A 12,253-nucleotide genomic window follows, 5' to 3' on the forward strand; every position below is an offset into this window, starting at 1 on the left:
CACTAATTCAAGAACCTATTTATTTGTGTGTTAACTGGATTTTTAATTAGTCCTTAATTGAAGACGTTAAAGAAAAAAGACCCTTACCTTGAGAAATGTATAGCTCGTGCTTCAACATGAACTGACTTGTCTTCCATGTCTTTCTGCAGGAAATGCTTAGTCACTCGCTCGGTGACTCAGCCACCCTCTGGGGGTTCGACTTGTTTCTACCCCCAGCGTCGACCGTATGACCGTCCACAGATGGTCAGCGATGCTCAATTTAGAAACATGTTGCGCGCCATAAACGCTGCATAGCGGCAATAAATGATTTAAAAAAAATACACACTGCTCTAAAAATACAAAAAAAAAGGCTGGTAGGTTCACTTGTATCAACAGTCTTTTATTTGGCCATACATCTCATTCAATAATTAATAAACATTATATATACATAAGCAAACAAAGACGTCCATGTCCTTGTTTCGCCATCTTGCAGTAAAGGTTGGCAGTGCATTCTTGGCCTTTTTAACAGTGTCATTGGGTTTCTTCTGCTCACACACACACACACACACACACACGGCGTCAGTCCGTATGATCATGTGGTCCTGCTGCAGAAATTCGATCCAGTTCAGCGTCGTCGTAGCAGTCCATGCTCTGCTCATCTGCGCCAGTACTGAACAGAGACAGGAACAGACACTTAGTTAACATGCTGCCAGAGCAAGTGTTGCACGTTTCAGACACTTCGTTCCAAAATCAACATTATTGTGCAACTGTTGGCACTGTCGCCTCACAGAGAAGAAGGTTCCTGGTTTAAACCCCGACTAGGGCCTTTCTATGTCGAGTTTGCATGTTCTACCTGAGTCTGAGCGGGTTATCTCCCGGTACCCTGACTTCAAGTCCAAAGACATGCAGTTGACAGATTAATTGGTAACTCTAAATTTCCTGAAGGAGTGAATGTGACCATGGTTGTTTGTCTCTATGTGTCCGTCCTATGACTTGTCCACGTGTAATGCCCCCAGTGTCGGATCAGTAAAGTCTTATCTTAAATGTGAAATGTAAAAAAAAAAAAGTAACTTTTTTGCTGTGAAATAAAGAAATGGCGAGTTGTATCTCCTTGTCAGAGTTTCAGATGTTCTTAAAAATCCTGCTTTTCTTTCCAATCTCCGTGATCGTCTTATGACTGATTATATTTTGGACGGACAGCGGTGCACAAATCATTCGGCAGAGCCGGATAACGGTCATCGGCGCTGTGGTTTCCAGGAACGTGTAAATATGTGTTGTGTTTACATACCTGAGCAAACTTGTGTATCTGCTCCACCACAGCAGCAAACAGAGCGCCCACGCTCTCATCAATCAGACTCTGCATGTAATGGACTGCCTCCTCGTCCGAGAGGTCCAATCGGAACTTGTCCTGCACCTGGAGGAGAAAAAAAAAAAAAGGTAGGTACACAACATTATTAGTGTTATTACTTAAGTGCCTGGATTAATTAAACCCAACAGTTTGTTAAAGGTTGCTCCATGATAATAACAAACTTACCTTCTTAACGGTTTTGTCAGGCTCGAGGGCGATGTCAGGAATATTGGCATCCACCATGAGAGAGAACAGATTCAGGATCAGGTTGGAGTATCTGAAGAAATGGACGGAATATTTTACTTTAGTGGTTTAATATGGATTATATTGCTAATCTTCTTGTGTCTCCCTAAAAACAGATAAAACTATCACATGTAGGTGATGACAAGTCCAGTATCACCAGTTTCTAGAGTTTAAGTTCGTCAAGCATCAAATGCAAATAATTCATTACAGCAACATTTATTCTTTGTCCAGGTTTCTGCTACTTTAAAAGCTCAGAGGTTTCTACATGCTGCTGCTTAACATAACAAATAAAGTGAAAGGAATAAAAACTGAAGCTGTGCTGTGACTAATTCTATTAACTATTTTAAGTAAGTTTAAAGATCCACTGACATCATTTGATACCAATAGTAGCATAAGAGGTAGGAAATCAATCGAATAATTTAGAAAATAGTCTGCAAGAATGTAAATAGACATGATTTGTACCTGAAAACTTGGTAGAAAGATTAGTTTCTCAGTGGAGGCACATACAGAACTTTTTTCTATAAGAAACTGCAGTAGTATATATATATATAATCTATTCTATCCGGTCTCTTACCTCCTGAGGTGCAGGAAGGCGGTGTAGCACTGCTTTCTGAACTCCTGGTACTGCTCGCTCTGCATGCCTCCCATCCCCTCCACCATCTCTTTGCTCAGCTTCATGGGTGGAGGCAGCGGTTTGGGGTCTCGACCCAGGATGTAGCCGAAGTCAATGTGGAACAACTTCCCTGGATGGACGGATATTAGATATTCTAAAAAAAACCCTCTTCCATAAAACATGTTAATTAACCGAAACACGAGTGCCTCACCGGTCTTTGTCAGCAGCAGGTTGTCCAAGTGTCTGTCTCCTACTCCGAGGATGTATGTGATGACGCAGTAACCGGCTGGACGGACGCAGCGAGAGAGATGACATTGATTAGACTGCTGTGATCGCTGCAGGTACAACATAAAGGATCATCTGACTCACCGCAGCTCTTGACGTAGGTGTCCATAACCTCAGAGCTGATACCGTAAGGTCCTTTTTCACTCGGTGCGTGCTTCCTGAAGAAGCTCTGTTGAAATGAAAGGGTGTAGTCGGGTTACGTTGTTCGTCAGACAGACCTGCATGTTATCAGCGCCCGGACTGTTTCTGCTTACCTGGATGTTTCCTTCAGTCGCCAGGACTTCAGCGACAGGAACAGACTGAACAAACTGCATGAAACCTGAAACGAGGACAGACTTTGGATTAGACTGGAAGATTTTTACATACTTTTAAAGCAACTTTTTTACCATAAAATAACAGATTTTTCTTCACAAAATGATTTTTTATTTCATTGTGACTAGCAAATAAAGCCTGTACTTGTGTATTCGTTCAGTTCTGATGAAACAGAGCGGTGGGTGGTCACAGTTTCTTACCGTGCTTGGTGCTGGTGGCTAATACTTTGTAAGGTGTCAACTTCAGGTCCAAATTCTCTTTCCTCAACAGCTATACGCCCAAAAACAAAACACAAGTTTGAATTTAAAAAAACAAAACATATAAAAACAGATAAAGGATGCAACAACTCGTCCATCTCGTCCATCAACCGGATTACTTTGTCCATGAGTGAGATGATCTGAAGGATGAGCTGATCCTGTCTCAGGTCGTCTCCATGTTTGAAGATCACCGGGTACATGGCTCCATCCTCAGCCTTGAAGATCAGCTTGGCTGGCATGAGAGCACTCTAACACACACACACACACCGAGGAAAACGACTCATGAGCGACGTGTCACACGGATACTAGTTTCAGTCGAGGAAGGACGAGAGAGTTATTCACGAGGATGAAAGTTTCTCCTTCTGTACCTTGAAGAGCGTGGCTGTCTCGGGGACGATGCCTCTGATCCTGATCTGAGGCTCCAGAGGAAGAGGAATGGGCTCTATCTCTGAGAGGTTGACCTTCTCGTTGTCGGCCAGCAGAGCCTGCAGCCGCTCCGTCTGCAGACAGAGTAACACCAGAATCAATGAAAACAGTTCATTCATACGTGAATGAGAAAGTGCCATGTGCTGGTATTCTCTCTGTTGTTACCTTCTTCTTACGGTTTCCACTCTCCCTCTGCACGGCTTTCATCAGCTGCACCAATCTGTCTACAAACGTCTGCTGGGCGGCCAACAGCGAGCGCATCACCCTCACGCTCTTATCCCCCTGGAGGGAAGAAGAAGTATGTGCATCACTTATATGACGGACCAGTAAACGATAAATTCAAGAGTGCAGAGGCTACTTCTATCAGCATCTATCTACAGTCTAATGTTTGGTACAGTGTCCTGACCTTGAGTAAAGCCTGACTGAACCGCCTCATGACGTTCAGGTACATCTCGTGAGTCTTGGGGTCTCTCTGCTGGGTGTCCTGATCCTCACACTCCACGATGACGTACCTGTCGAAGACACCACAGGTCATGCCGACAGATGTGTCAACACAGAAAACACACAAGTAACTAAGCTGCTTTGAGTTTCGTACTCACCAATACAAATAGTTAGCGAGCGTGGAGTTCTTGCAAGCGCGGGAGATGAGAAACGTGCACAGGTCCTGCTACGAAGAGACACAACTACATGTTAATGCCACAGACGGATTCTTTGTCTCCATGTTTAATATTTTAGAAACCCGTACATGTACTCCATCTTTTTGTGTGCAAACATAGTTTTTCTGTATTTCATGGTACATCGAGTGACCCGTTCGAAAAAAAGCCACGGCTCTCTTGCTTATTGTCTGTGGAAGGACCGGTGCTCCATGATGAAGTGAGGAGCAGCAGGTAGAGTGTAGTTTCAGAGAGATGTGGCTGAATGAACTCTCTTTGGACTCGCTGGTAACTCTGGATGGCTTTCAACAGCAAAGGGAACGTCTGTGGGTCACTGCGGGAAAGGACTCAGCCTTTCATACGTTTTGCACCCACACCAGGACGCCCCTATTTATGAGTATTTTTCTTATCTACCTTGTATATTGCAAGCCGCTGTAAAGAGTGAATTTCCCCGGTATCTGTCGGATCATATCGTATCTGTTTTTTTCTATTTTCCTATCTTAATATAAAAACAAGCCTAATGGGGAACAGCCTCAGGTTACAGGGAGAAGTACCTCAAACGGAAGTATCGCAAAAAATCTGTATAAAAGAGGCATGAAAAGATAAAAAAAATATTAAAGTGCATTGAATTCTCCGATCTTGGGACTCCTCTCTTCTTGATGCATCTACCACGGAAACCATCATTACAGTATCATATCGTATTGTATCGTATGTTTCTTTCCTGCTCTGGTGACATTTCGTATCTCGTACCTCTAGATTCTCGCTGTCAGCTCCTTCCTTTAATTTCTGCGGGGCAGCTGAAGGTCCAGATGTGCCAGAAAGGATCTGGGAGCTACAGAAAAAAAAAAGAGACAGAAATGATTAGCCAGAGAATTAAAAAACGTGGGTGAACTTTTACTCAAACTGATGAGATGCTGTGTTCAGTAAGGTTTAGTCATCGCTCTGGCCGGAGCCGCGCAGAGTTGCGCCAGTAAAATCATAATACCCTAAGAGTTCATTATGGCTTCTGAAAGAAAAACAATCAAATTCAGCAGAGCAGCAAGTCCTCGTCCAAGCAGTGAGAATTTCTGAGATAAATTTAGCTCAAGTCATCAACCGACCACAAGAGAGCCTCCATATGTGACTCGCTTCTGTCAAAGCTGCTGGTAGTGTTGACTTATTTACGATCTGCAGCCGGAGTAGTCGTTCTAACTTCTCGTCCGAGCACTGACCTGTCCATTGTGGAGTCATCTGAAAGCCCCTGGCTGTCTCTCTTGCTGCCTGGCTCCAGGCCTCCCTGGATGTCACTGAAGTTCTCGTATTTGAGCGCCTGGACCAGCTGGAGAAGATACATCAACAGGTCCTAGAGACGGAGGAGGAGGAGGTGATGGGAAGAATTATGCTGATGGTACAACAAGTACTACTACAGATTTTGGATTTAAACCTCAATAAACAACCAAAATTAAATCTTTAGAATAAAGTTTTATACCATTGTATACATTCCTCCTGCGCTTACCTCGTCATCCGCCTGCTGCAGGCGTGCCACGGCGTAGCGTCTGACCGTGGGGTTGGTGAACTGGGAGGACAGCAGCTCCAGGGAGTCCTCCACATCCATCGGCCTCCACTTCCCCAGCAGCTCCAGAGCCTGCTTGGCCTCCTGGGGCAGATCCCAGTTCACACACTTGAGGAACTTTGTCAGGGCCTGAGGAAGACAATATACACCGTTTAAATCTTTGAAGACTGAGATAGAAAAGTAGCATTTGGTATGCTGGAGCAGAACATAACAAACCCACCTTCTCCTGTGTGGTGAGGTAGTATCTGAACTTCCACACCAGGTCCTGTTCTTCAGAGCTCAGCTGCTTGGTTGGAGGGTAGCTCACGATGATCTGTTACATACAGACACACAGATATCGGATCAGTTTGAGTGTTCAGAACAAGGTAATGAAAGTCAGTCATGTCTGTATTTAAGGTTGCTCACATTAAGCTGGTCGCGCGTGGCTGCATTGGGCTTCAGGTCGTGATCCGACGGTCCACTGCGGAGGCTACGAGCCAGTTTGTGATGCTTGCTCTCAACCAGGTTCTCCTGTGGACAGACCGTGAATCAGAAAACACTGCAAACTTTTGACAGTGGAGGTGTGTTTACATGTGTGTGTGTCCTCTCACCATCCCCATCTGTGGGTCAGGAACTTTGACGATGTCGCAGCTGGTGAGGACGGGCGATGCGTCATCTCCATCCTGAGTGGGGGACAAAGTGAAATACATCAGCTGGAGACATTTCCACTGTTAGAACAGACAGCTGCTTGCTCATTTTCATGTTAAATTAATGTCGTTATGTGATTATAAACACATAAAAATACCTTTTCATAATACACAATGCTGTACTCCTTGTCATTCGTCTTGACACGGGGAAACTCCACCATGAGGTACATGAAGTTAGAGCTGCGTTTCTCACTCTGTCGAGACAAACGTCGAGAAAACATTTGAATTGAAACAAAAAGTTAAACAGTTAAAACGGAAGTAGCTTTTTTGGCCACTTGAGGGCAGCAGAAACACCAACGTTTAGGTTTATTTGACGAACTTGTTAACAAACGGTTGCTTATTTACACATCCAGCATTTATGGAGAGACATTATCACTCCTATGAAGTTTTGTTTTTGGCCACCTGGTGAAGGTAAATTTAATATTCCCTCTCTACTAACTCCTGAACTCCAGCTGAGCTTAAATCAAAACATTAGACATATTAAAATGTTGACCTGATGATGGTGCTAGATGAAAAAGGAGGGAAGATAAATGGTAATCACTAAACCTCATGATGTTGAGTTATTCAGAGGATCAACAACATCAGTGTGATTTCTCCTCTGGGGATCATGAAAAATGCTGTTTTGAAACAGCTGAACCAACTCACCTCGTTGATCATCTCAATCTCTCTAAAGGTTAGACGGTCCAGCCAGTCAACCTTCACCATGTGGCCCTGTCGATGGGCCTTTGTCAGCTGGACGTAGAGAGAGAGGGAGAGAGAGAGAGGGAGGGGGAAAAAAAGAGGGTAGAAATTTACCAAAATCCCCCAAAATTCAGAGGTTGAGGTTCTGTTGCAGCAGAAACAGTCACAGCATGGTGGCTGATGTGCAAACAGCTCGACCAATCATGCACAAATCCAGTGCCAGCAGCCAATCCAGCATCTCTGGTCACACAATCAGCAGCCAATCCACTCATCAGTCGGTGTGGGTTTTGGGGAATGTAAGCACACATTTGGCCATGAACAGGAAGCCCACAACTCAGCTGGTTAGAATTAGTACTCACTCTTTAAAACAACATATGAACTAGTAGCAGCCTAGAAAAAAAACCTGAGATATGATTAAGTCGACTACACTGATGAGTCTGTTTTAGGTACTAAATGATAAAAAAACAAAAAAACAATCAGATGACGTTAAAGTTAAATAAACACTCTGACACCTTCGTCTAAATATTCCAAAAAGCTGTTGGCGAACATCATTTACTTGTGTCCACATAAACAAGAAAAACATGCACACACACACAAACTTACACAAAGTACACTAATATATGGCAACAGCAGAAAACCAATGTGTGTGATGCTTTCAGCCGCACACCTTGACAGACAGGTGTTCACACCGAAACCAGGGTCAAAATGTATCTGTAAATGTTCTTATGATGAGTTTATAAAACATAAACACACAGGGGAATGCAAAGTGTTCAGGGATTTAAGCCCCACTGGATAACTTTTCTACTAGAAAATAAAACGTGTCACGTCGTACGATCACCCGCAAGAAGTACGTAGCACCATACGGCACTAAGTCACACGTCAACAACTATTTTACTGATTTTGGTGAAGCTGGATCATATTTTATGCAGATTATGATATTAATTTAGATTATTATATTATGGATGTTTTCTGGTTTTCCCTCCCTGATGTCCTCCGGCTGCTGTGCATCAACTCTCTGCTGACAACTGTAGCTGCTGTTAGCTCACACTGGGTGTTTGTAAAACAGGCGTCTTGGACCACCGGGAGGAAGAAGAGGAGGTTTTCAAGCTGGGGGCACGGCGCAATGCAAACAGGGAGCAGAGCCGGAGTTGTGCCAGAACAGGAGCTGGGTAATGTAACCAGGCTCAGCAGCCTCTATGGATGTAATATCAGATGCGAAAAAACCAAATGATGTAGAAAGCTGAGAAGAGAAAATGAGAAAGTGAGCAAGCAAGAGGCCACAGGACAAGAGTAAATCTGGGACTGGCTTTTAGTGGTTGGTGAAATAAAAGGCTGAAAGACAGACGCCGAGCTGGACTGACTGCTGTGGGACTAGTCAGTAATATTAGCTGCTGCTGTGTCTGCTGTTGTTGACCTTGTTGATGTTTGGCTGTTGTTGACTCGCAAGTTTTTGATCATAAGTAATCAGAATACTGAAAACGGGGGTGCTAAATCACAAAAATGATGCTTTGATAGATGAAAGTTTATTTAATGTTAACTTACTGGATACTGGATTTAATTTACAGATACATTCAGACTGAGGTCTTCTTCACACACATACAGTACACACACACACACACACACACTCTGCATTGCCAACACTAACTCCTCCACTTGTACTCACATCACTGAGTACCTCCAGGTCAGGGCCCTGGAACAGACGATGGTTTAGACACGAATTCGTATCGGAGGGTTTCTCTCTTTATCCAACACACACGCACACAATGTTTCTTGTTCACCCTCCATCCTTCCTCTCAGCTTCTCCACCCTCTGTCCACACACATACAGTACTGTACCTTGGCCAGTCTGCCCATCTGGTCTTCTGTCAGACTGCTGCTGGTGCGTCCTGGCGTGGTCGTGGGCTCCCCTCCGTCCCCCTCCACACCTGGCCAAACCTTCAGATCATGCATGCCTTGCCGGAACATGCTAGAAGAAGACCGGAGGAGATGTTTCAATGTTTCGCTGTTGCCGTAAAACACTTTCAGTAAAAAACAGAAGTAGGAACGCGTGGTTAGGCTCACCCATATTTGCCAAACAGGGTGACAGTGGTTCCCCCGACGGGGACGGCTCTGCCGGGCCCATAGATGTCCCACACTGTGAGAGCAACCTGGGCACTTTGGGGAAGATCTGGGTACTTGACTGGCAGCCGCAGCCACTCGTTCCAGCTGCACGAGACAGCAAGAACGACAAGAAAAGTTAAGAAAGGTCTTAGGAACTGAGATGTTAAAGGTAAAAGTATGTGCCCCTTATTGGAGAGAAATTGTCTCTTCAGCTCTGAAGAAGGAAAAATACCAGGCATATTGAGAGGAAGATTCATTTTTGGTGGTGAAAATAAACAAACATTACAGAGAAGGGGAGTAAAACTGCATTTCTGCTTCTTAAAATAAAAATATAATGAAATTTAGCGGTGGTCAGGAGAGAAAACACACGGAAAGAGACACTCACTTCCAACGCGTGCTGAACGCTTTGTACGAGGTGCGGACGGGCAGGGCGAGAGGTTTTCCTTCAGCAAACACCTGACAGGTGACGTAGAGGTCGGAGCAGCTCTCCTGGTAGAGGCCAGAGAAGCGCAGCATCGGGTCTTCGAGGAGAGCTTTGTAACTCTTCTGCTCGCGCTTTCCCTCTAAACTCCCTCTGGAAGAGAAAACACAAATCTGCAGGTGAGGGTCGATGCCGTGAAGAGGGCTCCAACACGTCCTCTCACAAACAAGTTTTCAACAACTTTTCTTCTCGGGAGGTTTGTGGTTATTATTTCTAACTAATACTGAATAATAATCATACTTAGAAGTCTAAGTATGTGTTTTACAACAGTTTTATTAAGGTGTTATAGTAACAACTTGAACTTTAGTGAGAATCTTTACAAATGTATTCAAAATATGACAAATAATTTTAAAATCAGTTGTGAAATAAAAATACAAAACACATTTTTGGACACCAAATGTGAGGAGTTGCTGACCTTTCTCCAAGCTGTAGGTCAGACTGAATATTTTTATTGGACATACATTTGTCTATGTTTCTTATTTATGATTATTATGAAGTCTAAACTATCTAAACTTAATTGTCACTTATCTTGTAGATTATTTTCTACATTAATTGATTAATGAGGTTGTTTTTACCCTAAGATGACATCTTTAATGTAACGTATACTTCTTATGTTTTGGTTCATTGATGATTAATCTAAACCAGCGGTCTTCAACCGCAGAGATACTGCAGGGGGGTCCGCCAATTCTTGTCATAATAATTGTCAGTTTTCACCAAAATGCTGATGAACGTGAGGCTGCAGATCATTGAGAAACTACAAACTGCAATCGGATGAATCAGTGGACATGAATAACCAACTAATGCAACTTTGTAATCAATCATAAAAACATAGAGGCTAATAAAGCAGCTTATAAACAAGTGAATTCAAAGTTTAATAAAGTAAATATAAAAGTCATTATAGGCCAGACTTCTGTTCTGGTTGTCCCTCGTCTAAGGGGTCCTTGGGCTGAAAAAGGCTGAAGACCACTGATCTAAACTATAAAGAATTGTTGGCTATATATTTTCTGTCCGTGAAGTAATAGATTACTTGACAAAATCAGTCAGTAAAACACATTTTAAACACTAAATTCTGGGTTGTGTGATGACATTTACTGACTTGTTTATGATTAAATGTGTCTGTTTGAAACACAAGTAAATCAAAGTTGAATAAAGTAAATATAAAAGTCATTATAGGCCAAATCAAGGTTAAAGGTCCCGTAGTGTAGAAGTGAGATTATAAATTAAATGATAAAGCAGGTCTAGGTCTTATTCACCTCTCACTTGAATGATACTACCCCCATAAAGTTGATTATAGTCATTATAGGCCAGACTTCTTGTCTAAGGGGTCCTTGGGCTGAAAAAGGTTGAAGACCACTGATCTATAAACTATAAAGTAATAGATTACTTGACAAAATGTGTCAGTAAACACTAAATTCTGGGTTGTGTGATGACATTTACTGACTTGTTTATGATTAAATGTGTCTGTTTGAAACAAAGTAAATCAAAGTTGAATAAAGTAAATATAAAAGTCATTATAGGCCAGACTTCTCGTCTAAAGAGTCCTTGGGCTGAAAAAGGTTGAAGACCCCTGATCTAAACTATAAAGTAATAGATTACTTGACAAAACACTAAATTCTGGGCTGTGTGATGACATTTACTGACTTGTTTATGATTAAATGTGTCTGTTTGAAACACAAGTAAATCAAAGTTGAATAAAGTAAATATAAAAGTCATTATAGGCCAGACTTCTGGTCTAAAGGGTCCTTGGGCTGAAAAAGGTTGAAGACCCCTGAGCTATAAACTATAAAGTAATAGATTACTTGACAAAACAGTCAGTTCTGGGCTGTGTGATGACATTTACTGACTTGTTTATGATTAAATGTGTCTGTCTGAAACATGTCAACACACACACACACACACACACACACACACACACACACAGCATCCTGTCAAAGTCACAAGACAGATTAGTGTGGCCTCTGTTAGCGGGCACACTCACATCTTGAGTTGCACGTTGATGTCCATGTCGCAGCTGTAGACATAGTTGAACTTGTCAGTTTCCATGTTCCGACGGGAAAGCACCACACACGGAGCAGAGCCCGCTGCCCTGCAGCATCAAAGCCCGCACGGTTCTGTGAGACTTTGCGGAGCGGTAGGCCTCGGCTCGGCGCAAACACAGCTCCGGATCCGGTCTGAACTCCTGCTGAGGCGGATAGCTACCTCACCAAGTCCCTACACACGCTCACGGAGATGACTTAGAGTGCCCGTGTTCACGGTAAACGCATTATTTTAACGGCGGTGTCACCGGGCATGAGATGTTTTTGATAGCAGACTCACAACAACACAGCATAAACCGAGAGGTACCGGCAGGCCGGAGCAGTCGATCGTCGATTAAAGCAAGCAGCAGAGAGCGGGGTGAGCGTTCAGATCGTGTGCTGATTGGTCGAGTCTGACGGGAGCCGAAGAGGAAGCAGGCAGGAGGCGGGGCTTACAGCATGCTTCTTAAAGGGGCAGTACGCAACAGCGTAATGTTGACAAAACATTAAAGTAATGTTTTTATATGTTAAAGTAATGTTTTTATATATTAAAGTAATGTTTTTATATGTTAAAGTCATGTTTTTATATATTAAAGTAATGTTTTATATGTTAAAGTCATGTT

At 43.1% G+C, this 12,253-nt stretch overlaps 1 protein-coding gene across 2 annotated transcripts; it reads right to left on the reverse strand.

Moving 5' to 3' along the window:
• Positions 1-358: 358 nt before the first annotated feature.
• Positions 359-12,027, reverse strand: pik3c3 (phosphatidylinositol 3-kinase, catalytic subunit type 3). 2 transcript variants are annotated; one of them, XM_027285761.1, is made up of 25 exons: positions 11,594-12,027; positions 9,520-9,708; positions 9,096-9,239; positions 8,871-9,000; positions 7,000-7,086; positions 6,453-6,548; positions 6,259-6,330; positions 6,074-6,178; positions 5,889-5,981; positions 5,612-5,797; positions 5,328-5,458; positions 4,867-4,948; positions 4,063-4,127; positions 3,870-3,975; positions 3,629-3,745; positions 3,406-3,537; positions 3,157-3,285; positions 2,981-3,050; positions 2,723-2,787; positions 2,553-2,637; positions 2,395-2,469; positions 2,145-2,313; positions 1,514-1,604; positions 1,268-1,393; positions 359-649 (listed from the first exon to the last, which is right to left on the reverse strand). In XM_027285761.1, exons 1-25 carry the CDS (start codon positions 11,656-11,658, stop codon positions 635-637), a joined length of 2,625 nt encoding a protein of 874 aa, XP_027141562.1. In that variant the 5' UTR covers positions 11,659-12,027; the 3' UTR covers positions 359-634. The 2 variants fall into 2 exon arrangements, with proteins under 2 accessions (XP_027141562.1, XP_019127126.2); XM_019271581.2 differs by having other exon boundaries at positions 4,063-4,130; positions 11,594-12,025.
• Positions 12,028-12,253: the final 226 nt, after the last annotated feature.

Source organism: Larimichthys crocea, chromosome I, assembly GCF_000972845.2.
Source record: "Larimichthys crocea isolate SSNF chromosome I, L_crocea_2.0, whole genome shotgun sequence".
Taxonomy (NCBI): Eukaryota; Metazoa; Chordata; class Actinopteri; family Sciaenidae; genus Larimichthys; species Larimichthys crocea.